The sequence below is a fragment of the Ovis aries genome, chromosome 19, assembly GCF_016772045.2.
Source record: "Ovis aries strain OAR_USU_Benz2616 breed Rambouillet chromosome 19, ARS-UI_Ramb_v3.0, whole genome shotgun sequence".
In the NCBI taxonomy this organism is placed as follows: domain Eukaryota; kingdom Metazoa; phylum Chordata; class Mammalia; order Artiodactyla; family Bovidae; genus Ovis; species Ovis aries.
In genome coordinates, this window is record NC_056072.1 from 7,148,857 (window position 1) to 7,174,554 (window position 25,698).

The 25,698-nt window shown below is 39.3% G+C and overlaps 1 protein-coding gene across 3 annotated transcripts in view; it reads left to right on the top strand.

Moving 5' to 3' along the window:
• CNOT10 (CCR4-NOT transcription complex subunit 10) overlaps positions 1-25,698 on the top strand; it is a 57,013-nt gene that overhangs the window by 21,345 nt on the left and 9,970 nt on the right. For 2 of the 3 annotated variants that reach the window (XM_027957948.2, XM_060402729.1), the window contains exons 6-13: positions 283-369; positions 940-1,023; positions 2,411-2,528; positions 4,949-5,098; positions 6,869-7,071; positions 10,146-10,267; positions 12,186-12,362; positions 13,764-13,844. In XM_027957948.2, the coding sequence (XP_027813749.1) occupies positions 283-369; positions 940-1,023; positions 2,411-2,528; positions 4,949-5,098; positions 6,869-7,071; positions 10,146-10,267; positions 12,186-12,362; positions 13,764-13,844 (1,022 nt within the window). The remainder of the gene's footprint in view (positions 1-282; positions 370-939; positions 1,024-2,410; positions 2,529-4,948; positions 5,099-6,868; positions 7,072-10,145; positions 10,268-12,185; positions 12,363-13,763; positions 13,845-25,698) is intronic. The other variant, XM_060402728.1, reaches the window with a different exon arrangement.

Below are 25,698 nucleotides of genomic sequence, written 5' to 3' on the forward strand. Positions count from 1 at the left end.
TGCATTGCAAGGCAGATTAAGAGGGAATGACATGATCTGTTCTGTGTTTTAGGAAGATAATCAGTTTTGCCCAAGTAACACCATGCTTTTTAAACCTAGCCCGTCATTGTACTCAACTGTGAGCTTCTTAAGAGTTTCCTGTCACCCACCCAAATGGGACCTGGGATTCAGAATTTTGAAAATGTTCTCTAGGTGATTCAGATTAGCTCACTTTTAAGTCAGTGATTGCAGTTATGGTCAGAAATATTCAGTCTTGGTTAACTTTGTTTTACCACCCTACAGACTGGTAATAATACCAACAAAGATGGATCTAATCATAAAGCTGAAAGTGGAGCGCTAATAGAAGCTGCAAAGTCAAAGATACATCAGGTAGCGTAAAGTTTAAGAGAAGGTACACCTGTCACATTTACTTGTAGTTATGAATAATGAAGGATGTGATCATTGAAAACAGTAATTAAAGGCATGTATGTTTATTGGTTTTGAAGTATTAAAGTTTAGGAACACATTTATCTAAGTATATTTTGCTTAAGATGATAATGCAATATTATTTCTTTTAATTCACTATAGAAAATTGAGAGAAATGGCCCGGGAACGTATTGGATGATAAAAATCAGTTTGTCGAATTTGAAAATGCATTGTTAGTTGGTCATATACAGTTAAGGATTGATAAGACTTTTCCTTGGAACTTAGATATAAATTTCATTCAACCGTGTTTTAGTTTTTAAAAGTGTATTCCAAGAGAGAAAATTTTTTTTTAATGTATATTCCAAGAGTACAGTAAAAATAATCAAAAAAAGTTTTTTTAAAACCCACTTTCACAAGTACCTGGTATAACTATGTTGTGAATAGATTGGGTTTAATTTTCTTAACTAGAAAGTAAAACTTCAGCATGTGTAAATCCACCACGGTTCCTACATACTAGTGTTTTTCCTTTGACAGTATAAAGTAAGAGCGTATATCCAAATGAAGTCCCTCAAGGCATGCAAAAGGGAAATCAAGTCCGTCATGAATACAGCGGGGAATGTAAGTTTCTTGACTTTTCTGTTTTTTTTTTTTTTTTTTTTTAATGAGTAGCTTTTATGTCCCAAATTTTCTTATTTGCACTGTAGGTATTTGTCAGTTTTAAGTAATTTACATTTATTGTAGTATATGTATACTGCCAGATAAAAACCTTTATATTGAGTTTCGAGCTACTGATCATTCTGTGTCTGTAATTTATTATAGTGTTTTTCTGACTTAAAACTGCAACAAGCATTTCCCCCTTAGGTTACAGCTGTCCAAAATTCTGTGAGTGGCTTATCACGATTAACTTAACATTGACTGTTATTAGATACTGTAGTATTTTTTTTAGATTATACCCAAAACATTTATTAAAGGTAAATAATTTGGTTGTTGCCCAAACCTGCCCCTTCCACATAATCTTTGGCTTGACAGAGAGTACCTTCAGTTTGATTGGTGCCAGAGTATTTCGAGTTAAAAATACCCCTTCCTTTCCCTCCACTCCAACCCTGCACTGATAAGTACCCTTAAGACAGTGAAGAGACAGATACTTTTAGGAAAACTGTAAATTAAAAGTGTGAAGTCATAAAGAGATACAGTTTATAGTAGGAAAAGTTCAGGAAAGTTGACTCTAGAGATCTCAGGCAGGATCCAAACTAGCCACTGGCTCAGTTTCAAGGGATTTCAGACCTGAGGGGTAGACTTGAGGCTATTATCAAGTCTTTTGGGGGAGAAAAGACATGATTCCCTTTCTTAGAGGATGCGATCATCAAAGGAAAAAGATGAACAGGAAAATAAATCATTGTTAGTCATACCCACATCAGGGAAAACTTCAGGAGCAGGTTTCAGAAGCGAAAGATGGTCTGTGATCCAAAGCATGATTATTCTCTTGATGAAATAATCGCCGTTGAAAACAGGCATTCTGTTAGGAAATTTTTCCATCCATAAAATGACACCTTTTCTCCCTTACTCGGAAAAGCATTTAATCATTTGTACTTTGGGTTCTAATGAAGGTGTATTTGTGTCCTAGAAGATAAGGGAGATCCCCAGTCTGTAATAATCATTAAGATGAAGGACCTAGTTCTGTTAACTTGGCTCTCAGTTAATAGTATAATAGATGAAGACGGTCAGTGCTATCTGCAAAGGATGCTTTGCAGACTATATTCATATTCATATATGTTGTATGTATTTTTTTAGGTAGCCATTTAATAATTCAGGTTGTGAAGTGCTGCCCGCCAGGTCTCATTGTTTTAGGTTGTGAAAACAGTAGGAAAGTCAGAGGCTAGTTTCCGTGACCTTGACTTAACGTGGCTTGGTTACGCTGTGAGCCGCGTGCCAGTGCAGTGGTGTGATTGTGACCTCGCATTAGGGTCTGAGAACAAACTGTAAGAAGCTTGTGTTTTCTTTACAGTCTGCGCCTTCCCTGTTTCTTAAAAGCAATTTTGAGTACTTAAGAGGCAATTATCGAAAAGCTGTGAAACTGCTGAATAGTTCAAACATTGCTGAGCATCCAGGATTCATGAAAACAGGTAAAAGAAAATTGTGAAGTGTTGGTGTTTTCTTCCTGATTCTTCTACGCCTTGTTGCTTTTTGTTCTACGCCTAGGCTGCTATTCAAGAGTGATTTTTTAAATTAAAATATTTTTTATTTCTGCTGCAGAAAATTCCTAGAATTTTCTTTTATTACTTGTTTCCATTTTAAAAGATGCCTCACTTGTCCTACTTGTCTTTCACCTCAGGGACTCTTGCGGTCATTTTGGTTTTAATACCAGCTTAGAAATTGTGTCCAAGGCATAAGGACTTTAGGCTTTTGTTTTGGGAAATGGAGAGACCTTTTAAGGAAATGAAATGACCGTGATTTTATTTTTTCCCTTAAAAGCAGTGATATTATGAACTATTTTTTAGACTATTATATCGAAAATATTTTTATAAACTAGGAATTTACTTACTGCTATCTATTTTTTCCTCTAAGCCTTAACAAATTGCTTAATATTAATAGTAAAATGAAAGGTAAAATTTGCAGCTCTCATTTAAGTTCATGTCATTGCTGTTTTATGGAGAAGGAGGAAGAAAATCGGTTTATTCAAGAAATGAGGTTAAACTAGTGAAAATATTTTGGACTAAGTTCAGAATGCAAACGATGAATAAATATTTGTTTCATCCGACATTCTGTTTAGACCAGTGCACAAAACACATGTGTAAACACACTCAGACCTCCCCCTATTTACCCCTTCAGTTCAGTGGAGTCATAAAGGAAAGAAAAAGGCAGTGTTTTCCATTATAATTCTCTCAGGTTGTCTGCTTCTTCTGAGTACTCATGTCTAATTCTGCTAAATTTTTATTTTTCATGTTTTTATTGTCATAATTTCCCCTCAGAGACCCTCTAACACCCAAACTGAAATGGTCTTTCAGACTAAAAAGATAATATACATTGCAGAAATTTTACCTAGGATTGTCTTGACACTGATTTCAGACTTGATGTTGTCAGTCTTTAAAATGGAGCCAGACATGTAGTTAACTAGTCAACACTTACAATCTAATAGGAAAGGTTTTATATATAGTTGTATACTTTATGTATTGATATTTTTCATTGTATTTATTTTAAAATCTTTCATTTGCTTGCCATATATAAAATTCAGTGTTTGCTGCTAATACAGTAGGACTATTAGAGAAGATTTGGGAATAGAGTTTTTCTTAAGTTGTTCATAATGCCACCACAAGAAACAACCTCCTTTAAAACATATTTCTTACTTTTTTTCTTTCTTAAATATTATCACTGCTTAATTCTAAGGTAAAATTTAAATTTAAAATAAGTTAAATATAAAGCAAAATGAAACCAGCCTTCATTTTTAGCATTAAGCATTGAATGAATATTCTGATTATTAATTTTATCAGTCTAGTTTGGTGTTTTATATCATTTAGGAAAAGACAGACTGTCAGCAAATTGTTTAGGAATGTTTGGGAAACCATTTAGAAAAAGAAAACTAAAGCTTGGATTGCTTTCATTACACCAAAATAAAATCCAGACACATGCAGGATTAAAATGTAAAAATAAAATCATAAAGACAACAAAAGAAAACTTGGATGACTATCTTATTTTTGTGGTGAAGAAGCCTTGATTAAACATTATCCAAAATCTCAGAACCATACAGTTTAGAAAGGATGACTAAGCTTGACCACATAAAAATGTGAAACTTTTTATGATTAAAAACACAGGCACGCGCATACACACACTCTAACCAGCTCTCAGGACAGACGCCAAGCTGGCAGTGGGGGGATAAGTGGAACTCACGGGACAGAAGGGTTCTGTAACACACACACTAGCGGGTAACCAGTAGGAGAACAGCTGTAACCAGCTCTTTTAAAGGGACTAAGAACTAGGAAGCGGCAAGGGTGCAGGATAAGAAATAGAAATGCCCAGCTCACGCAGGAAGGTAGATGCGCTGCCATCGTCATGTTTAAAGGAGGGTGAATGGAAAGAAGAGTAAAGACAGAGTTGAACAAAACAGAGCAGGGTTTATACGTTCCATTTACGTGTTCTTAATATACTTCTATCGCTTCTGTAACTTGCTTCTTTCCTCCCAAAACTGTTGTGTGGATGCAGTTCGTACTTATCATGTTACTAGTAAATACTTCTGCATTTTTGTATCATTTGCCTGTGGTTATTAAAGATGAAGTCAGAAAAAGATAAACAGGCTAACAAAATCAGTATGCTAAAAAAAAACCAATATACTAGATTTATTTATTTATCACCTTTAATAAGAGATTTTAAGAGAAAAGAGTTTATAGAATTTTCAGATGTTTTCCTAAATTTCGAATGCCTTGTAAACTGTTCTCTAGTGTCTGAGTGGCATTGAATACAGAATTAACTCAGGCCCCAAAAGCCTGATTCTTATAGGATGTGTATCAGCAGTAAAGTTTGTTTGTGGATAAATTTATGTTTTTCTCAGGTGAATGCTTGCGGTGCATGTTCTGGAATAATCTTGGTTGTATCCATTTTGCCATGAGCAAGCACAATTTGGGAATTTTCTACTTTAAAAAGGCTCTACAGGAGAATGACAACGTCTGTGCTCAGCTCAGTGCAGGCAGCACCGATCCAGGTAAGCCCTCGGATGGGGCCAGTTTGTGTTTCACTACTCGAGGCAAGCATGATTTCAGGGAGCAAGTATCTGGTTAAAATGCACATCATGTGTCCTTACATACACATGATCCCGCCCCAGAAATTGACTCTGGACTTTTAGTAAATATTGATACTTTGTGTAGCAAGGTGTTAGGGATAATAATCAAAAAAGTTTAAATTACAGTCACTTTTTCATGGATTTGAAATAGCAGTAATCTCATGTGGTAGTGTTATAAAGCAAAGTATTTTCCTAAGATTTATTAACTCTGCCAAACTAGTTTTTTTGTTTGTGGGTTTTTTTGTTTTTTTTTTAAATTCATTTTGGCTGCTCCAGGTCTGACTTGCAGCACTGAGGATCTTCTTCCTTGCAACATGAGGTATCTCTTTAGTGAGGCATGCAGGATCTAGTTCCCTGACCAGGGATCAAACCCAGACGCCCCTACTTTGGGAGTGTGAGGTCTTAGCCACTAGACCGCCAGGGAAGTCCCTAAACTAGTTTTATTCTAGCCTTTTTTTTTTCTTCAGAGGGTTTCATATGTGATACTGTTGGCAGTACCTGACAATCTTGAAGCAAATTTATGAAGAATATTCCTTTATATTCTTAGTATATGGATCCCTGATCTGAAATCCTTAACATCAGGTAATTGTGTAGCTTAAAGACTATTTAATTGATGAAAAATATATCCAAAAAAATCACACATAGTCTCTGTCTGTCCTGTTTTTTGACCACACCACACGGCTTGTGGGATCTTAGTTCCTCGACCAGGGATCAAACCTGGGCCCCAACAGTGACAGCGCCAAGTCGTAACCACTGGACTGCCAGGGAATCCCTCCTCTCGTTTTATTACAGCCTAGGAAAGAAAGGAGAAGAGGGAGGCCGAGGAGGAGGTAGTTGGATAGCATCACCACCTCAATAGATACGAAGTTGAACAAACTCCAGGAGGTAGTGAAGGCCAGGGAACCCTAGCATGCCGCAGTCCGTGGGGTCACAAAGAGTCAGACACACCTTAGTGACTGAACAGCAGCAGTGAAACTTAGAATACGTGAATGAACACTAGTCCCTGTAGGTATAGTACACTTTTGTTTCCATGGTAAAGTTCCCTAAAACCCTAACATCAGCCGAATACTTCTGGTTGAGAAAATACACGATGATAAAATAACTGTGCTGTGCTTAGTCACTTAGTCGTGTCCAACTCTTTGCAACCCCGTGGACTCTAGCCCACCAGGCTCCTCTGTCCATGGGATTCTCCAGGCAAGAATACCGGAGTAGCTTGCCATGCGCTCCTCCAGAGGATCTTCCCAACCCAGAGATCAAACCCAGGTCTCCCACATCGTAGGGGGATTCTCTACCATCTGAGCCACGAGGGAAGCCTAGCTGAACTGGAAGTGAAGAGGAGGGGCATCTTCTTACAGGCGCCGAGTGTGGAGAGGTCGTGTAAGGTTCATGGGAGTGAGAGAGGGTCCTGTCTCTGTCTTTGCCTTCCTGGAACATTGTTGCCTGAGGAGCTGGCACATGAGGAGACACATCTCTGGCTCCATGAGCACAGACAACTGAGATGCCTCTGGAGGATATTTGTTGGGTCGGGAGTGGAGATCATCATTGTGGTGGGAGGTGTTTACACCTTCAGATTGAGGATTGGGCTCCTCAGTGTCAGACAAGGTAGTCGTTGAGTACTTAGTGAAGAAATGTTTTCAGTAGAGCTGCTATTTTAAATCTAATGATTTGTTCTCATCTGCTTTTTATCATCAGGCAAAAAATTTTCAGGAAGACCTATGTGTACATTACTAACCAACAAGAGGTATGAGTTGCTGTATAACTGTGGGATTCAGCTGCTTCACATTGGAAGGCCGCTCGCTGCATTTGAGTGTCTGATTGAAGCGGTTCAGGTTTATCACGCAAACCCCCGGCTCTGGCTGCGGCTGGCCGAATGCTGCATTGCTGCCAATAAGGGAGTGAGTCTCTATCTTTTTGAACCCCCACCCCGACTTGCTGCCCTCCTCCCCTTGCTGACTCTCAGGGAATTTGTAAAGATGGTCTTCCGTTCCTTATCAGTTGGACAAAATTTAGTTTCGTGAAGTCGTGTTTTCACTTTCTGGCTCTTGGTAAGAGTGACCACATGTGTCAGCAGTCATGTTGAAAAGTTGAAGCCGTTCAGGAGGTCGTATCTGTTGCAGCAGTGGTCTGCTAGCTGCTGGGACAGGGGCCACGCCGCCAGCTGGCGTGAAAGTGCTGTATGCACCGGCTGATTAAATGAGGACTGCTGATAACACTGCGAGTGTGGACAGAACTCCTGAGTTTCCTCCCGTGCCCGCAGATTTACTTCTGATTCAGACGTTGTAGAGTTAGTGGATTACCAGGCTTTTTCTCTCTGACACGTGTCCATCCACAGTGGTTATGAGAAATAGACCAGTTTACAGTAGCGTCCATGCCTAGATTATCTCCAAACAGCCTGTGACGAAAGCCTTTTGAATCTCAGGTTGGGGAGGGGTCGGTGGGAGGTGGGGGAAAGACAGGTCGGATCAGATTCACCAGCTGTCTGTACCACCCTGTCTCCAAGCCACCCCCAGTCCTTGCTAGGCTCTAGGGGGTACGGCATCCAGAGGTTTTGCCTGGCATGTCTGCCATGGGGAATAGCACTTCCTGAAAAGCAGCTACAGGAGCTAAAGGGATTAAAGAGGTGTGTCTGCCTGGCAGTTGTCACACTTGATACAAGCAGTTTGATGAGAGTTTGCCACCACTGGAGGAAGAGGTGAATGTTGTCTTTGAAAGGTTTTAGGGGGTTATTTCATTGTTCTTTTCCTTCATATCAAGAGATAGCTTTCTTAATGGTTAATTAAGTGATAAACAATTCTAGGTATAATTTATTTTGTTTTGTTTTGTTTTTAACAAAAGGATCTCTAGAAATTGCTTATTCTCTTTAATGAGATGAATTTAATTAGTGTTGGAGGCTCTAGTGAGGTTTAATTATTTTCTTTTAAAATGACTTATTTTTAGAAATGGTGCTGTTAGGATTGTCTGTCTTCTGTGGATTTCATGAGGTTTTTTTTCCTCTCCCGTTTTCTTCTAGAAAATTGTAAATTTGTAAATATTTTTAAAGATGGCAAAAATGATTTGGTTGTGAAAACCTGATAGATACCAGAACACTCATAATCCTGTGCTACTAACAGGAAATTTGCCATAAATAATGATCTATCTTTGCACTTCTCCTCTGTCTAGAATCTGAGGTAAAATCAGCCCCAAAATACTCTTGAGTAACATGAGAGGAATATCCCAACAGGAGAAATTATGAACTCCAAATAAAATTGTGCAACATTTCTTTTAATTTACTCAGGACAGAAGGGATGCAGGACAGAGTTTACTTTCTGAAAATAAACTCCTTTATCAATAAGCAGTAACTTGGTGACACCAAGGAGGCATTATCAGTGCGTATCGTTGCAGACCTCTTTTGGCAGATCCAGGGTTTTTGTTTGCCTGAGCAATGTATTCTATATATAAGAAAATATTTACTAAATAAAAAATATAGACTCAGAGTATTTAAGAGAAAACTACTTTAAAAAATCACCACATACCATTTACTTTTCTGGATATGTGCCATTTATTTTTCTGAGTTCTGAAAATACTTCTTGAGTGTGGTTACTGCCAAACCACTCTAAAATTATGAATATTTTAATCACATGATATTTTACATTAAGACTGTTCCGGCACGCTCTCTGGCTGTTGGTGTCCTATTGAATCTGTGGTCTGTTTCGTGGATTTTTAGTCCCATCCAGATCTAGCCATCTGATCAGCTTCTACAAGCCTTAAGGATCAGAGAAGAGAGTATGGGCAAGCTGTTGAAAGTGTTTATCACCCCTACCAGGAAAAGAGGTCAGAAGAGAAGGCTTTCTAATCGTGGTTCAGAACATCTACCCTGTCTTTATTTTTCACTAGTATTCCTTAGCTGCCACCTCAATAAAAAAAAATTAGTTCCAGTCACTCAGTCACTTCTATTGTATTTTTTTATACGTCGTGTAATTCTTTCTTAAATGAAGATACATGTAAATCCTTGCTTTGTTAAAAGTCACACGTATATGGAGGTGGAACCATGAGGAAGTTGTATTAGGGAGGGAGAAGTAACAGCGCAGAAACAACGCGTTGAGAGGTGGGCCTTTTGCAGGGCAGAGTTTATCTCTGCAAGTTCCTGTGAGTTGTCTCCAGTCTGTCCCTGTGTATGAGAGCCTGCAGAGCTTGATAAAATGCAGGTAAATCAGAGACGTAGCATAAAGGGGGGGACGATAAAGGAAGTTGGCACCACTAAGCTCCTGTAATGAGATTAGGTATCATAGTGAAATATCCTAAACTATTTCTATGTGTGCTAGTAGCTTTTACTATTTTCAGTTTAATGTTTACAGGGCTGTAGGATTTTAATTTCCTGGAAGGTAAAAGTCGTGCCTATGATAAATTTTGACATATGCAGCTTGTTTGTGTATATGTTTTTGACGCTGTAATTTAATACTTGCAGTTAAGAAGGGAGAGATGTTTGTGTTAGGAAATAGAACTGCTTCCCTTCTCTCATTCACTGTGATTCTGTGGCTCTTACTTTCTTTAAGAAAGAAAATGCCCGTCATATCCAGCATAGTGCCTAGGGCACAGACTGGTCCAGAAATCATTCTGAATAAACACTTGAGTCATTCTTTTCTTTTTAGATACATTCTTTTTTAATATTCTTTTCCATTATAGTTTTTCGTGGGATATGGAACATAGTTCTCTCTGCTGCACAGTGGCGCCTTGTTGTTCCTTGAGTCACTCTTGAATTGCTGGTTTGCCTCAGGTTTATCTCAGAGCTTATACTAGTAAAGTGTGGTCTATGTCACCGACTTTTAGCCTCATGTACTCTTCTCTTCATTACCAAACATTTATCACCCCAAACTCCACATTGATGGATCTTAGGAAGGTTCTTAGAGTAATTGTGAAAGGTCCTGTGTTATTTTTCATACCTCATCTTACAATTCCTTTAAATTAATTAGAAATGATTTGTGTTTTATAGACTTCTGAGCAAGAAACAAAAGGTCTTCCAAGTAAAAAAGGAATTGTACAGTCTATTGTTGGTCAAGGCTATCATCGTAAAATAGTTCTGGCATCACAGTCGATCCAGAATACCGTTTATAAGTAAGTATTTTGCAAAGAGAAAGCGTATACGTTTAATACTATTTCATAATAGTGTTATTTATTTTAAAATATGGTTGGAAGTTACCTCATAGGAGGAGCCACTTTGTAACTATATTTTATTGCTGCTTCAACAAATAGACTGCTATACATAGGTCAGTGGTGAATGTTATTTCATACATGATTTTGGTTCATTATATCCATGGGTGTTGAAGTTGTTGCTCTAAGAAACCCTGGTCTATTCAGTGCCATTATCCAGAATGTCCAGAAGAGGGCGTCTTGTTGTTTCCTTGTTATATAGTTGATCATTGATGCTTTTCATTTAGTTATTATTTTCTCATAGTCCCAAAAGCTAATTCCTTAGTACTAGGAGAAAAAAGTTGGAGAAGGAAATGGCAACCCACTCCAGTGTTCTTGCCTGGAGAATCCCAGGGACAGGGGAGCCTGGTGGGCTGCCGTCTATGGGGTCGCACAGAGTCAGACACGACTGAAGTGACTTAGCAGCAGGAGAAAAAAGTACTATTATATATATATATCAACAAAGGTAATATAAAGCTGTCTCATGTAGAACAGCTTTTCATTTGAACAACTTTTAAATAGGAACATCTTTATCTCTTACAAAGATTCCAATTTGGAGTTGCTACTATTTCTAAAGTAGTAGGCTTTCTAAAAAAATTTCTGCTTTTCTCTTCTGTCCCAAGTAAAATTGTTCAATGCCGTTTAAAAGTTTTCCCAAAGTTTCAAAAACGTATCTGGCACACAATAATTTGGTCTTTATTTCAACAGTAATACAGATTTCTTTCAAAGACAAGTTAAAGCATCACTTCCCTACCATTTTAAAAGTGTTACACCTTTTCCCTTCTTTCTCCCTAATAAAGCTGATTCAGCTTAATATATAAAGCCAACAGATAATTATATAAAATCTCAACAAAGTTATAAGACCAGTAACATTACTTTTTCCAAAGGTAACTGTAAGTAAGATATTTTTAAAAGCAAACATCAACCAAAACAAAGCTCAGATGTGAAAATCTACTTTTTCCCTCCTTTCCTGTTCTGATTGTATCTGTCCTGGGCTTCACTACAGTTCTTACTGTCTGTAACTCCTTTGTTAGATTAACACTGACATTGCAGGTATCCATCAGTTTGTCCCCGAGGTCCCATTCCAGGAGAAGCAACATCGTGTATAATGTATGTACTTGCAATCCTTTGTTTATACTTTTCACATCATATATACAGACATACCTCCCTTTGCTGCACTCGGCCATTTCTGTGTTGCGCTTTGCAGATGTTGCTTTTTTCTTTCTTTCTTAGAAATTGAAGGTTTGTGACAGCCCTAAGTGGAGCAAGTCTGTTGGTGTCGTTTTTCCAATAACAGCTATTCACTTTGTAATCTCTGTGTCACATTTTGGTAATTCTTGGCACCTTCTCAGACTTTTTTGTCATTATTTGCACTTCCTCAAACTTTTTCATCATTATTTGTTACGGTGATCAGTGATCATTGATGGTACTTTTGCAACAAGATTTTGACTCGCTAAAGGGTCATGATAGTTAGCATTTAACAATTAATATTTCTTAAGATATGTACATTGGCTTTTTTTTTAAGACATGATGTTGTTGCAAACTTAATAGACCACAGCATAGTGTAGGCATTCCTTATATATCCAGTGGGAAACCAAAAACTTTTTGTGTGACTTACTTTATTGTGATACTGTCTTTATTGTGGTGGTCTGGAACCGAACCCGTGATGTCCCCAAGGTATGCCTGTATGGTATTTAGGCTTTGGATTCTTTAGCATTCTCTTGTAACTGCTTGCATTACCATTTCTACCTGTCCGAGGGCAAAGCCTTTATTATTTAGCTACATTGGTTTTATTCCTGATAATAGGTCGTTTTGTTAGCTGACTTGGGTTTGTTCTTTTCAGTGACGGACAGTCTTCAGCCATTCCTGTAGCCAGTATGGAGTTTGCAGCCATTTGTCTCCGAAATGCCCTGCTGCTGCTACCTGAAGACCAGCAAGATCCGAAGCAGGAGAATGGATCTAAAAACAGTAACCAGCTAGGTGGCAACGCGGAGAGCAGTGAGAGCGGCGATGCTTGCAGGTATTCCGACTGCTCTGACCTCCCTCGGTCAGGTCTGCGGGGCTTCATTAGTCAGCTTCCGTGCCGCAGATGAGTTCCCAAAGTCTGCAGCCAGAGTTTCCAGTTTTGAAGTGTGAATGTGTAAGTATTTCTGGGAAATTGCCTGGCGGTCTAGTGGATTCCACGCTTTCACTGTAGAGGCCTGGGTTTAGTCCATGGTTGGGGAACTAAGATCCCACAAGCTACGCAGCATGTCCGAATATATATATATATATATTTTTTTTTCTTTTTCTACAAGAGAAAAATAAGGTAAAGGCTAAGTGAGGAGAGAATCTTGAAAGAGAAAAGTAAAAAGTAAGCTTTTCGCTGCCACGAGGAATCATTGCGAGAAATCCTGTTACTGTCAGAGATGGTTTTTTTTTTAAAAAACCTTTATTAAAATAAATACTTAAATCCCTAAAACTTCTCTTTTCTTATTATTTTCTGCCTTTTCTCGTAACATACTATAAACCACAGACCTTCAGGATATTTCTGTATATTTCTGATTTTCTACATTAAGTGAAATATGCCAATCTATAGAAACTGAGGGGCTTCCCAGGTGACTCAGTGGTAAAGAATCAACACAGGCTCAGTCCTTGGATTGGGAAGATCCCCTGGAGTAGGGAATGGCTACCCACTCCAGTATTCTTGCCTGGAAAACTCCATGGACACAGAAGCGTGGCGGGCTACAGTCCATGGGGTTGCAAAGAGTCAGACACGACTGAGGGGCTAAGCACTGAGTGCTCAGAAATTGGGAGAATTTTATCTCGTAATAAAACAAACACTATTATATGTAAAGAGCTCTTTTATACATATGGCACCTTTAAACTCCAGTTTTTCCATCTCAGCATCTTTTCTAAGATGCTAAAAATATAACATTTATTATAGAAAATTTGAAACAAAAATTGTGGAATTTTTTTCCCTCCATCACGGGGTTATGCTTTACTATAGTTGGTAAAAGACAACTAGAAGAATGAGAAATTTGTAAAAATACTGGAATGGTTTCCTTTGTATAGTAGAGATACTGTTTTCTGTTACAGATTTTTTAAAGCGGTAGGAAAAGAAGCTAATACATGGTATAGCTTTTTTTTTTTTTTTTTGGCTGCACTGTGGAGCATGTGGGATCCCAGTTCCCCAACCAGGGATCGAACCTGTGTCCCCTGCATTGGAAACACGGAGTCTTAACCGCTGGACCACCAGAAAAGTCCCTATGCTGCAGCTTTAACATGTTAGTGATGCTGCATTACTGAGTATTTTTCAGTTTGATTCTTTTACACTTTTTTCATAAAAGAATTGCATGAGAGTGGGGATAGGGAGATGCAATTTATCAATGTATTTGATTGCTTGTGCTCTTCATGATTAGGACTCTCATCTCTATTTTAGCAGTAAAAGCCACGATGGAGACAAATGCATTCCAGCCCCACCTTCTTCCCCGTTGAGAAAGCAGGAGTTAGAGAACTTGAAGTGAGTAGCTGAACAAAATTAGCCTTTCATTGGTCATTTACCTTGTTGATATTATGAATTGCATTGATTAAGTGTCAGATATTAAACCAACCTTTCAATCTTGTGATGTAACCCTACTAGGCAGGATGTGTTATTACCTTTTTAATAAGCTTTTGGATTGAATCTTTTTGTGAGGCGTGTTTGCTCCCATGCTCACAAGGAAAGGTGGTCCATGCCCTTCATTCCTGTAGATGTCTTGCTTAGGTTTTAGTTTCAGGGTTATGCTGGACATACGAATGAGTCGGGAAGTGCTCCCTCTGTTTTCTGAAACAGTTTATCTAATATAGGTGTTGCTCCTTCCTCAGATGATTGATAGAATTCACCAGTAAAACCATCTGGGCTAGAGTCTTGGTGGGAAAGTTTCAATAGTGAATTCAAGTTCTTCGGGAGTTAAGTGCTATTCAGATTTTCTATTTCTATCTCTGTCAGTTTGGGTAAGTTATATTATTGCCTGTGTAGATTTATAAACTCCATTATATTTGCTTTGAACAGTCATATATATGTTAAAGAAACAGAGCCGTCTTTTGTGTCTAACTACATTAGTACCATTTCCTGATGATTCTGATTTTTACAGAAAACCATTTGCCTTCAGTCTGAAGATCTCTCATCAGTTTTTCCTAAGGCTTTATGTTGTTTTGTGTTCCTTTTAAAATCTAAAGTTGTCTTCATTTCCTCTTCATTCTTGGAGGATGTTTTCATTGAATAAAAGTGTTTTAGGTCTTGTTCTGTTTCCAGGCAGCTTTTTCAAGACATCACCGCATCATCTTCTGGCCTCCAGTGTCTGACCTCAGCCGCTGTGTTAGAGGTGCTATTTTTCTGTCACCGTGGATTGTCTATATTTGATTCAGCAGTTAGACTATGATGAATCCAAGTGGGGTTTTCTTTGTTTTTAACCTCCCTTGGTGTTAGCTGCCTTTCTTAAATCTATAAATTTATCTTTCTTGGGATGTTTTTGACCATTGTCTTTTCATGTTTTGGAAATAGGGTTAATGGTTCAGCATCTCTTTAAGAATGATTTCAATAATAGGACTGCAAATTAAAATGGAAAGAGAGAGCCATCATTTTATGTTTTCACCTACTAAGTTGCAAAAAGTGACGAGAATACAGTTGAGACATTTATATACGGGTAGCATTGTAAATTTTTGGGAAGTATTTCATTTAATCACATTCTTTCAAACAAACATTAGTGCTAATCTGGTGGTAGCTGCAGGGGAATCAGGTAAAAGAAAAGGCACTGCTCTTAGTAGCAGATGGCAAACACTTAGGAGAAAACGGCGTTACTTAGTAGGCTAGTTACCAGGTGGTGGGATTTGGGGCGTGTCCTTTCTTCTTGTGATAATTTGATCACTCTAATAAGTGGGGAATGACTTCACATTAAAATTTTACATTTCTTTCAATCCAAGGTGCTCAATCTGATGCCAGAGTTTATTGATCACCTGTGTTACTTTTACTGTGAACCTCCTGTTGGTAGGATTTACTGTTTTATTAAGGAAATTGACCTTTATCATTTGTGTTATAACACTGTTTCTGGTGTTTAGTTATAAAACAGAGTTGCATTTATTAAGTATCATATTTATCAATCTTCTTTACTTTTTCTTTCCATTTTGTGCGATGTTTAGAAAGGCCTTCTTGCCTCCAATATTTAAAGAATAATTTAGCCACATTTTTCTAGCACTTTTTGTTACAGTCATAACCACCAATCTAAATTCTTGTTTCATCTAGAATTTATTTTATATAAGCTTAATAATTTAAGGCTGTCTCCATGTTTCATGTAATTTTTCACAGTACATTTGATTAATTTCATTTACCTTTCCAAATAAAGCTTTGGACAGAGCTATAAAGATTTGTGTCTAAATAGTTTATAGTTACATTTTTATAAAATAACGTATATGTGTGTCTGCATGAAAAAAGTCTGGAGGGATCTATGTCAGAACCTTCACAGTGGTGGGATAACTGATGATTTTTATTTTGTTACTGGAATATTTGTTTCTTCCAACTTTTAAAACAAGTTACTCCATTAATCTTAATGAATCTCTTTGGAGGAAAGACTGGCCATGTGCCCTTTCCTAGTCATCAGATCAGTGTGTTGATGGCATGGCATCGCTGTCAGTGAGCTTAGGCCTCCAGGCACGCTGTTCAACAAAGCAACAGCTTTTTTTCTTTTTGGTCTGCGCTAGGTCTTTGTCGCTGCCCTGGGCCTTCCCTGATTGCAGCGAGCAGAGAGTACGGGCTAGTCGTGTCTGGGCTTCTCTTGTGGAGCACAGGCTCGGTAGTTGTGGTGGACAGGCTTAGTTGCCCAGACCAGGGATCGAACCCATGTTCCCTGCCTTAGCAGGCAGATTCGTAATCACTGAACCCCCAAGGAAGTCCAAACAACAGCTTTTTATCTCTTTATTCTGTCAAATTCCCACTTTGCAGTAATATACCCTCTCTTTCCTGGGTTATATATATGTGTGAATTCCCACTGTATCTTATTTTTGGGAAGAAAGCATTAATCTTCTGATTATATGAGGAAAATCTAAGCTCTCAAATTTAGTTAGAAATAAGTTGGTCGTTTAAGGTTTTAAAAGCAGCGTTTTTGATTTTTTTTAACTCAAAGGTAATTAAATGTTTTTTTCCAAGGTTTTATTTAAATTTTCTTGAATTCTTATTTCTTGTATGAGTCAGAAGATAGCAAGAAAATAAAAAATACTATGACAAATTACTGGTGAAACAGTGACAAAATATACAAAAGAATATAGCTATGGAGTGAAATAAAATGAAATTTAAAAAAAATCAAATTCCAACCATATACCTAAAATAAACTCACTATATTGGATTTTTGTCCTGAGTCGAAATGTGAAAAAACAAAGCAAATTAAGTAAAGCTAATCTAGGTTTGGTATAAAGTGAGCTGATGTAAAGGGGTGGATTGTAAATTTCAGCCAAGGCTGTATTTGGGAAAACGCTTTAAATTTGCCCCGGAAATGTACAGGTAGGTCCCCAGCACGCCTGCTGTTTGCTACAGACATCTCTGTTTGTGGGACCAGGACATTTCGCATGCACCTCGGGGCTCCTCTGTCTTTAGGAGGTTACTCTGTAGGGTGAAGAGTCCAAGTACGGCCGAGGCTCTGCAGTGTAAAGTGAGTCTTGGCCTCTCAGGCTGCTTTCCTCCCTGTTGGGCGGCAGCTGCCCAGCGTCCTCTGTGTCCTTCCAATTAGATTTCTCGTTACCATCCCAGCATATATATATATATGGATTTTTACACTACAGTCATAGCCTTCCACACTGCTCTGTACCTTACAGTTGGCATTGCAATGCGTCTGTAGAGATTGTTTGTATCAGTACAGAGCTCAGTTTCATTCTTTCTAATGGGTGCATACAGTTGCATTATATGAATATAACTACTTAACGTTTTTATATTTAGTTACAGTGTTGTCAGTCTTTGCTGTTATAAATAATGCTGCAGTGACTATCATTGTACACAGTTAAGGGGAATCCTTCATGATGAAGGTGTTTGCAGCAATATTTAAGTTGGATTTAATTTTTACAAATTTATTTGAATGAGTGATAATCTTAGGATTGCTTTATGTGTGCATGTAACTTAAGACGTTTCTGATTCCACACTGGCTGAACAGCTACAGAGTTGTGTGATTTCAATTTACCTTCTGTAAGTGGCACTAAAAGACAGAAGGGTATGTGCAGGGCGGCATTCATCCTCTCAGAGAGTGTTGTGCCTTTCCCAACTGTTTGCTTTCCACACATTCTAGCAGGGGGATTGGTGGTTTTCAGAGAGAAAAAAAAATTACTTCCCTATTTTTGTGGAAAGGGACAGAGGGTCTCCATAGGGAATTCCATCATCATAAAGTGGGGTAAGATGGGTTTGCTGATACATAACTTAACCTTTTTTCTTATAGAGCAGATGGGAGAAGGGAAATGGAACAAGATGGAAGGAGCCTTAGGGTAGATTTATAAAAAGAACCGCTGGGCGGGACAGTAGTAACCGTTATGTGGAGACAAATGGTGTGGGGGAAGGAGTCGTGAAAGATTTGTGTCGTAATTTTTGAAGCTATAAAAGCTCCCAGCATAGTTGGGTGCGTTAGAGGGCAGTTCTGTGGCAGGAGCCAGCTGTCTTCTGCAGAAAGGAGGAGCCTGAGCACATTGGTTCTCCGCTGAGATCCTGGAATTGTCAGGGATTTTATCTGTTTCTGACCTGAATTCGTTTATGTGATTGGAAACGGGTGTGAGGAGTACATAGTTTAGTTTTTATGGACTATTATATTTGACCCCTCTGTGCTCTAATACCCAAGACACCAATGCAAAATCTCATTTCCTCTTTTCCAGCATAACTAATATGCAGTAAATTATCATGACTGTTCTAATGACCACTTCTTACTGTATGGATTCAGACCAAGCTTCTTGACTAGTTTCCTTTTTTTTTTTTTTTTTCATTTGTACATGAATGAAGATGGGTCCCAAAAAAATCATTCTAACCAGGTTATAGGTATGTTTTCAGAAGGTGTAGGATACCTGAAGCAATTGTGAGATTCTGTATTAAAATCAAGGTAACTTTCAGAAAAAAATATTCTCAAAATTGAAACAAATTTGTCCCCCAAGCAGGAAGAAGTCTCAGAAATTAATAGTTTAATCGTGAGGCTCAGATGAATTTAGAGATACTGATACATTGGGTCAAGAAGGCATGCATATAATGACACTGTAAGAATATTCCTTTATTTCCTGAACCACCCAAAGCAAAGCCATTGGTTTCATATGATTAAGAAAACACATGCGCAGACACACAAACCCAGTCTCACTCCAGCCTTGAGTTAAATAAATGCTCTGACTTACATTATTGAAATGAAAGGTGAATCTATGTCTCAGTTTTTGTCTGAGAGAAATGAACATTTGTCCACGTAAGAATTTTAAAGCAGCTTTACTTTTGATAGACAAAAAGTAGAAATAATAGCCTAGGCATGTATCGGGGGAGACTGGCTTAACTAAATTGCTGGCTAGGAATTCCCTAGTGGTCCGGTGCTTAGGACTCCAAGCTTCCATTGCAAGAGGCAAGTGTGTGATCCCTGGTCGGGGAACTAAGATCCCACATCCCACTCAGTGCAACCAAAAATTCTTTTTAACATAAATAGGGACTTCCCTGGTAGTCCAGCGGCTAAGACTCCACGCTCCCAATGCAAGGGGCCTGAGTTTGATTCCTTGGTCAGGAAACTAGGTCCTGTATGCTGAAACTAAAGATCCCACGTGCCCCAGGTAAGATCGAGTGAAGCCAAATTAAATTTTTTTTTAATAATTTTAAGAAATATAATAAATTACAGGCCACTCTGTATATTGGTATTGCTACTCAGCTGTAAAAAAGAACAAGCTCCTGATGCCCTAGTCAACATGATGCGAATCTCAAAACATTTTGTTTCTGCTTTTACTCAGCGTAAGGTCCATACTGTATGATTCTGTTTATACCATCTGTACGACAGGCAGAAGCTGTCCTAACTTATGTTCATAGAAATGAGAACAGTGTTTGGGGAATTGACTAGAAGGAATTTTTCTGGGTTGAAAGATATATTCTGTATCTTAATTAGACTGGCAGCTACATGTATATGTTCAAACTTACCAAACTATACATTTAAGATGATGTATTTTAAGATGATATAAAAATCATACCTAACTTTAAATGGTTTAAGAAATTTTGAAAATTTTCAAAATTCATATAACTCTAAGTATATTCTTTGGGGAAATACAATTAACCATTAATGATTCATAAATGGTCAGTTTCTCGGACATATCACTCATAGGGTGACATGTGGAAAACTTGGTGTTTTAACAGCAACAAAAAAACTCTCCTTGTATTTTACGTGTATTCCTTAGACTCTAAAGCCTCAGTATCTGAAATCATAATCACTCATCACTGGACCCTGAGCACATGGGACATGGCTGGTGAAAGGTACACACAGATGTATGATACACACTGATTTCAAGACTTCTAAAGCTGTAATATATGTCAGTAATGTTTTGTATTGATTATGTTGAAATGACATTGTAGATATATTGGGTTAATTTTAAAATATTGAAATTAATTCCACTGTTGTTTTTTTTAATGTGTCTGCTGGAAAATACAAAATTACACTCATGGCCCCGATTACATTTCTCTTGGATGGTGCTGCCTCTAAGGTTTTAGAACCATTTGAAGTGTTTGTAGTTTTTGATACCTGGTTTTTACCAGTGTGTGATACTGTTCCTATGCCAGCTTTCTCACATGCCACAAAATTTAGCCAAGTGTCTCATCAGAAAAATTCATCTTTAAAAGGCCTAACTCCCAAATGACTCTTAGCGTGCAGAGACATGTACAGGGTTGATATTTTGGCCATATGCTTTGATTTAAATATTAATGTTGCCACGTGCATTTGAGAGATAATGATTTTCTTACACACTATACACACCTAATATAAGGGTTGACTTTTTTTAAGTCAAACATTTATTGACTATCACTGATAATTTGGCTTAGCAGTAAAGAATCTGCCTGCAGTGCAGGAGTCGAGGGTTCGATCCCTGGGTCAGGAAGATCCTCTGGAGAAGGAAATGGCAACCCACTCCACTATTCTTGGCTGGAGAAGCCCATGGATGGGGGAGCCTGGCAGGCTACAGTCCACGGGGTCGCAAAGAGTCGGACAGGACTGAGCAACTAAGCAACAGAATAACTGGTCACATATTTTTAAAACAGCTGTATTGAGATATAATCCACATACCGCACAATTCACCCGTGTAAAGTGTGCCATCCCGTGATCGTTAGTTTATTCACAGCGTTGTGCAGTCATCACCGCAGTCAGTTTCGGAACCCTGCACCCTTTGGCCGTAACCCCTTTCTCTTCCATCTGCTCCCCAGCCTTAATCAATCCACTTTCTGTCTCTCTAGATCACCTGTTTTGCACTTTCCTGTGAATGGGATTATGCAATATGTGGGTTTTATGACTGGCTTCTTTCACTTATAGTAATGTTTTCAAGGTTCATTCGAGTCGTAGCCTGTATCAGCATTTCATTCATTTTTCTTTCCGAATAATACTCTGTTGTGTGGACATACCACATTTGGTTTATTCATTCATTTTAGATTGCTTTCATCTTTAGGCTACTAGGAACAACGCTGCTCTAAACATTCATGTATTTGTGTAGACATGTTGTTTGTTTTTCTACCTAGAAGTGGAATTGCTGGGCCCCGTGGTAACTATTTAATTGTTTAAGGAATTACCAGACTGTTTTGTAAAGTGGCTGCAGCGTTGACAATCCCACCAGCAGGTATGAGAGTTGCAGTGTCTCCACGTCCACACCAACACTTGTCATCCATCTATTCTATCATAGTGACACACTGTAGTGGGTGTGAAGTGGTGTCTCACGATGGCTTTGATTTGCATTTCCCTGTTCTGGGATTCTTGGGGTCGCAAAGAGTCGGACACGACTGAGCGACTGAGCTGAACTGAAACCTAATGATGTTGAACATCTTTTCATGTGCTTATTGGACACTTGTATCTTTTTCTTTAGAGAAATGTTTATTGAAATCCTTTGTCTATTTTTTAGAGGGGTTAGTTGTCTTTTGTACTATTGAGTTGTAAGAGTCACTTATATATTCTAGGTCCAGGGTCCTTATCAGATACATGACTTGTAAATATTTTCTCCAATTCCGTCTGTTGTCTTTTCGGGTTTTCTGCAGGTGTTTTTGAATCTCAGATATTTTTGATTTTGATAAAGTTCAATTTATGTTTTATTCTTTCATTGACTGTACTTCTCGGGTCATATCGAATCCTCTGCCAAATCCAAGGTCATGAGATTTACCCCTGTGTTTTCATCTAAGAGTTAAATAATTTTATTCAGCACTACATTTATGCCTTTGATCCATTTTGAGTTAATTTTTGTATATGATACGAGGTAAGGGCTCAACATATTAATCCTTTTGCACAGAAGTTTCTTATTAATGGGCTTCCCTGGTAGCTCGGACAGTAAAGAATCCGCCTGCAGTGTGGGAGACCTGGGTTTGATCCCTGGGTTGGGAAGATCCTCTGGAGGAGGGCATGGCAACCCACTCCAGTATTCTTGCCTGGAGAATTCCATGGACAGAGGAGCCTGGCGGGCTGCAGTCCATGGGGTCACAAAGAGTCGGACATGACCGAGCGACTAAGCACATCTTATTAATAGTAAAGAAAGAGGTCCACAAGGCTAGCCACACTAACATTTCATTGTGGTGTGGTATTTTAATAACTGTCATGGGTGTGTACAGTGTCTTATATGTTGCATATTACAGGACATCTTTGTTATTCATTCTGAAATTGTGATATTAGCGAACTTTTAATTTCTAAAGATAAATTAGAGGCTTCTCTAGAACCTGGAAAAGATATAACAGAACTGGAAAAGGGCAAGAAATAATGTTGGGGCCAATATGGGAAGTGTCTGTATGAGAAAGTCAGAACATACAAAATAAAAACAAAATTTCAAATTTGCTTTTTTTTTTTTTTTTTTTTTGCTGACACAGTTAATTTCAATATTTCTTTTATTTATTTATTTATTTATTTTAGTAAGAGGCTCAAAATGGATAAAAGGAAATGTTCGGACCAAATTTAACTCGGCCCAGTTATTCCACAAGTATACATTATGGAACCTTAATTGGTTCTTATAGACTTCTGATGGGACACCCAGTGAATTATTTCCCATTCACTTAAAAGGACCTCCCAAGGCCCAATGTTTATAAAAGAAGATGAGCCAAACAAATGGTGGATAACATAAATATCACAGGCAGTTTTAGTGTACTTAAGGAATCCTGTTTCTTTTGGTCTTAGCCAAGTACTTCTATTGTGGTTGGAGAGACATACCTGAAACAATACCCTGGCTAATAACCTCCTGGCTCTCATATTGCTCTTGTTAGGGACTCAGCCCCGATTCACTCTTTTAACCGGGTCTGATCCTACGGAAACGTGTTCATCTAGGAAACTCTTCCAGAAAAGGGAACCTGCCGTGGGATCCATCCTTCATCTTAGCAGCTTGTTCACATCTGAATCCCAGGACCGCGTTTAGATGAGTGGTGATGAGATTAATCACAAGCCAGGGTGGGGATAATTCTTCAGTGGTCTCCCACTCTGGAGAAACCCCACAAGGCTCCTGCTGACATTGGACAAATCGTTTAACCCATTTGGGCCTTTCTTTCCTCTTCTGTCAAGTCGGATCGAGTGATCTTACGGTCCTGCCCATGCATAAGATGCTGTGCCTGTGACGGCTGCATTTTATTTGCTGCCTGGGGTAGGACTGGATTCCTTGAGATGCTAGATTTGGATGAAGAGGAAAACTTCCTCAGCTTTTTTGAGCTGGTCCTCTCTTGGTATTGGATTTGGGGTGTGTTTATCAGTAAGGCTCTTGGTAACAGAACAGTTACTAGAAAGAGAAGTGTTTACAGAAAACATGAAGCTTTAAATTTTATGAGCTGGAGTTGACAAGTTTAACATTTTCTAGATTTCTGTAGATAAATGGAAACAGTTTTAAATGTACATTTAAAAAATTTTAAATCCAGTACCATATTTGTTAGAAGAAATTCTTTATAAGATGTTTTGAGCCAGTTTTTCAGATAATTTGTGTTACGAGGTCACTTTGTGAATTTATTTGCCTTTGACAAATGGTGACTGACTGGGCTTACCCTCAGTGTAGCCTCTTTTGATATGCGTTGAGCTGTTTTCCAGCAAAGGTCCATCTAGTCAGAGCTAAGGTTTTTCCTAGTCATGGATGGATGTGAGAATTGGACTGTAAAGAAAGCTGAGTGCCAAAGAATTGATGCTTTGGAACTGTGTTGTTGGAGAAAACTCTGGAGAGTCCCTTGGACAGCAAAGAGATCCAGCCAGTCCATCCTGGAGGAAATCAGTCTTGAATATTCATTGGAAGGACTGATGCTGAAGCTGAAACTCCCAATACTTTGGCCACCTGATGCAAGGAACTGACTCATTGGAAAAGACCCTGATGCTGGGAAAGATTGAAAGCGGGAGAAGGGGACGACAGAGGATGAGATGGTTGGATAGCATCACCGACTCGATGGACATGAGTTTGAGGTTGGTGATGGACAGGGAGGCCTGGCGTGCTGTAGTCTGTGGGGTCACATAGGGTCGGACACGACTGAGCGACTGAACTGACTTTGCTGTCCAGGCACTTGGTTCAGGTTCATTTCACCCACAGAAGATACGGCTTGACGCATTTTAACGCTCAGCCTTAAATGTCTTGTTGCTGTAGTTTGGTCCTTTAAGGAAACAGTTTTCCCCGTTTCTCTCCTTTCTTTTTTGTTCTTTTTTGTTCTGTTCTTTACCAGGGGTTGGCATTCTGTGGCTCTAGAGCCAGCTCCTCCGGCGTGTGGAGGGGCGGGCAGGGGTGTATGGGATCCCCCACGGTGGAGGGTGCGCAGCAGGGCGGGTGAAGCAAGCATGTCCCTTCCCCTGAGGTATAGTTCTTCCAGTCTGATGACCTGTCAGATCCACTGAGCAGTTGGTCAAGCAGATTGGACAGTGACTCGAGGAAATGGTGGGGCAGGTTGAGGCGGGCGGGGAGGGGGGGTCGGTATTTTAAGTAGCAGCTATCAGAAGTGAAGCGATTTCTCCAGAGCCAAGCGTGTTTCTAGCGTGACCAGTTTGCAGTGTGGAGTGTTGTTTCCCAAGAGGAAATAGAGGGTGAGTGAGAGGGTGTTAAGAGATGCCTTAGGGTGGATGGGAAGGCACTCCATCTGAGAAGAGGAGTATGAATGTTGGTTTTAGTTTCATGCGAGGAAACGTACTTTAATGTGATGACTCTTGAGTAGGGAGTTTTGCGTTCGCGTATTCAAGTATTTTTTAATAGGGAGCTTGCTTTAATAGTAGAATCTTTCACCCTCTTCTAATTTGACATGGTGTCTCATGGGGTAAAAGGTAAAAACTGAGGAAGACCAGTTTTTACCTCATACATAATTATAGTTTGGGAAGCAGAATCCTGCAGCAAATCTTACATGACTGATTTCTGGACCCAAAGTGGGCTTGACAGTGGGCTGGAGCAGTAATAGCCCCCCTACTGTCAGGAGAGGCCAGGGCAGGCTTTTCCCAGCAAGCCTGCCTGAGGCGAGGCCTGTCCTAGACTCTGGCCCTGGAGCCTGCGTCTGGGAGCCGGAGAGGAGTCGGCTTCTTCAGCAAGGTGGCCTGCCACCTGGGCAGGTGGGCATCTGGGTGCCTGGAGAAGCAGATCTGCGGTGTTGAAAGCTGTGACTCTTACAGTGCTGGCCCGTTAAACACCTACGCAGACACTGAGAAACTGCTCCAGCCTTTGTGTAGGAGACAAAAAAGGCGAGCTTCTGCTTTTAAGGAGCTTATGTTTTGCCCTGGCCTTTGGCAAGAGTCACAGATGGAAGCGAATATTCAGTTTTGTGACTGTCATTCAAGTGGCCATGAGTTGATGATGGCCTAGGGCCTCTAGAGACCTAGGCCTTTATTTTTATTATTTATTTATTTATTCCTGACTGCTCTGGGTCTCCGTTGCTGCACACAAGCTTTCTCTAGCTGCGGCGAGCAGGGGCTGTGCTCTGGTCGTGATGGGAGGACTTCTCTCTTTGCAGAGCACAAGCTCCAGGGCACACAGGCTTCAGGGGTTGTGGCACATGGCTTACTTGCCCCATGGCATGTGGCATCTTCCCAGGCAAGGGATGAAACCAGCGTCCCCTGCATTGCAAGGCAGATTTGTAACCACTAGACCACCAGGGAAGCCCAAGACCCCGGCCTTTAAAAGTCATTCTTCTTCTTCATAAGCAGTGCATATCTGAGTGATGAATGAATGTTTACTGCCATTCA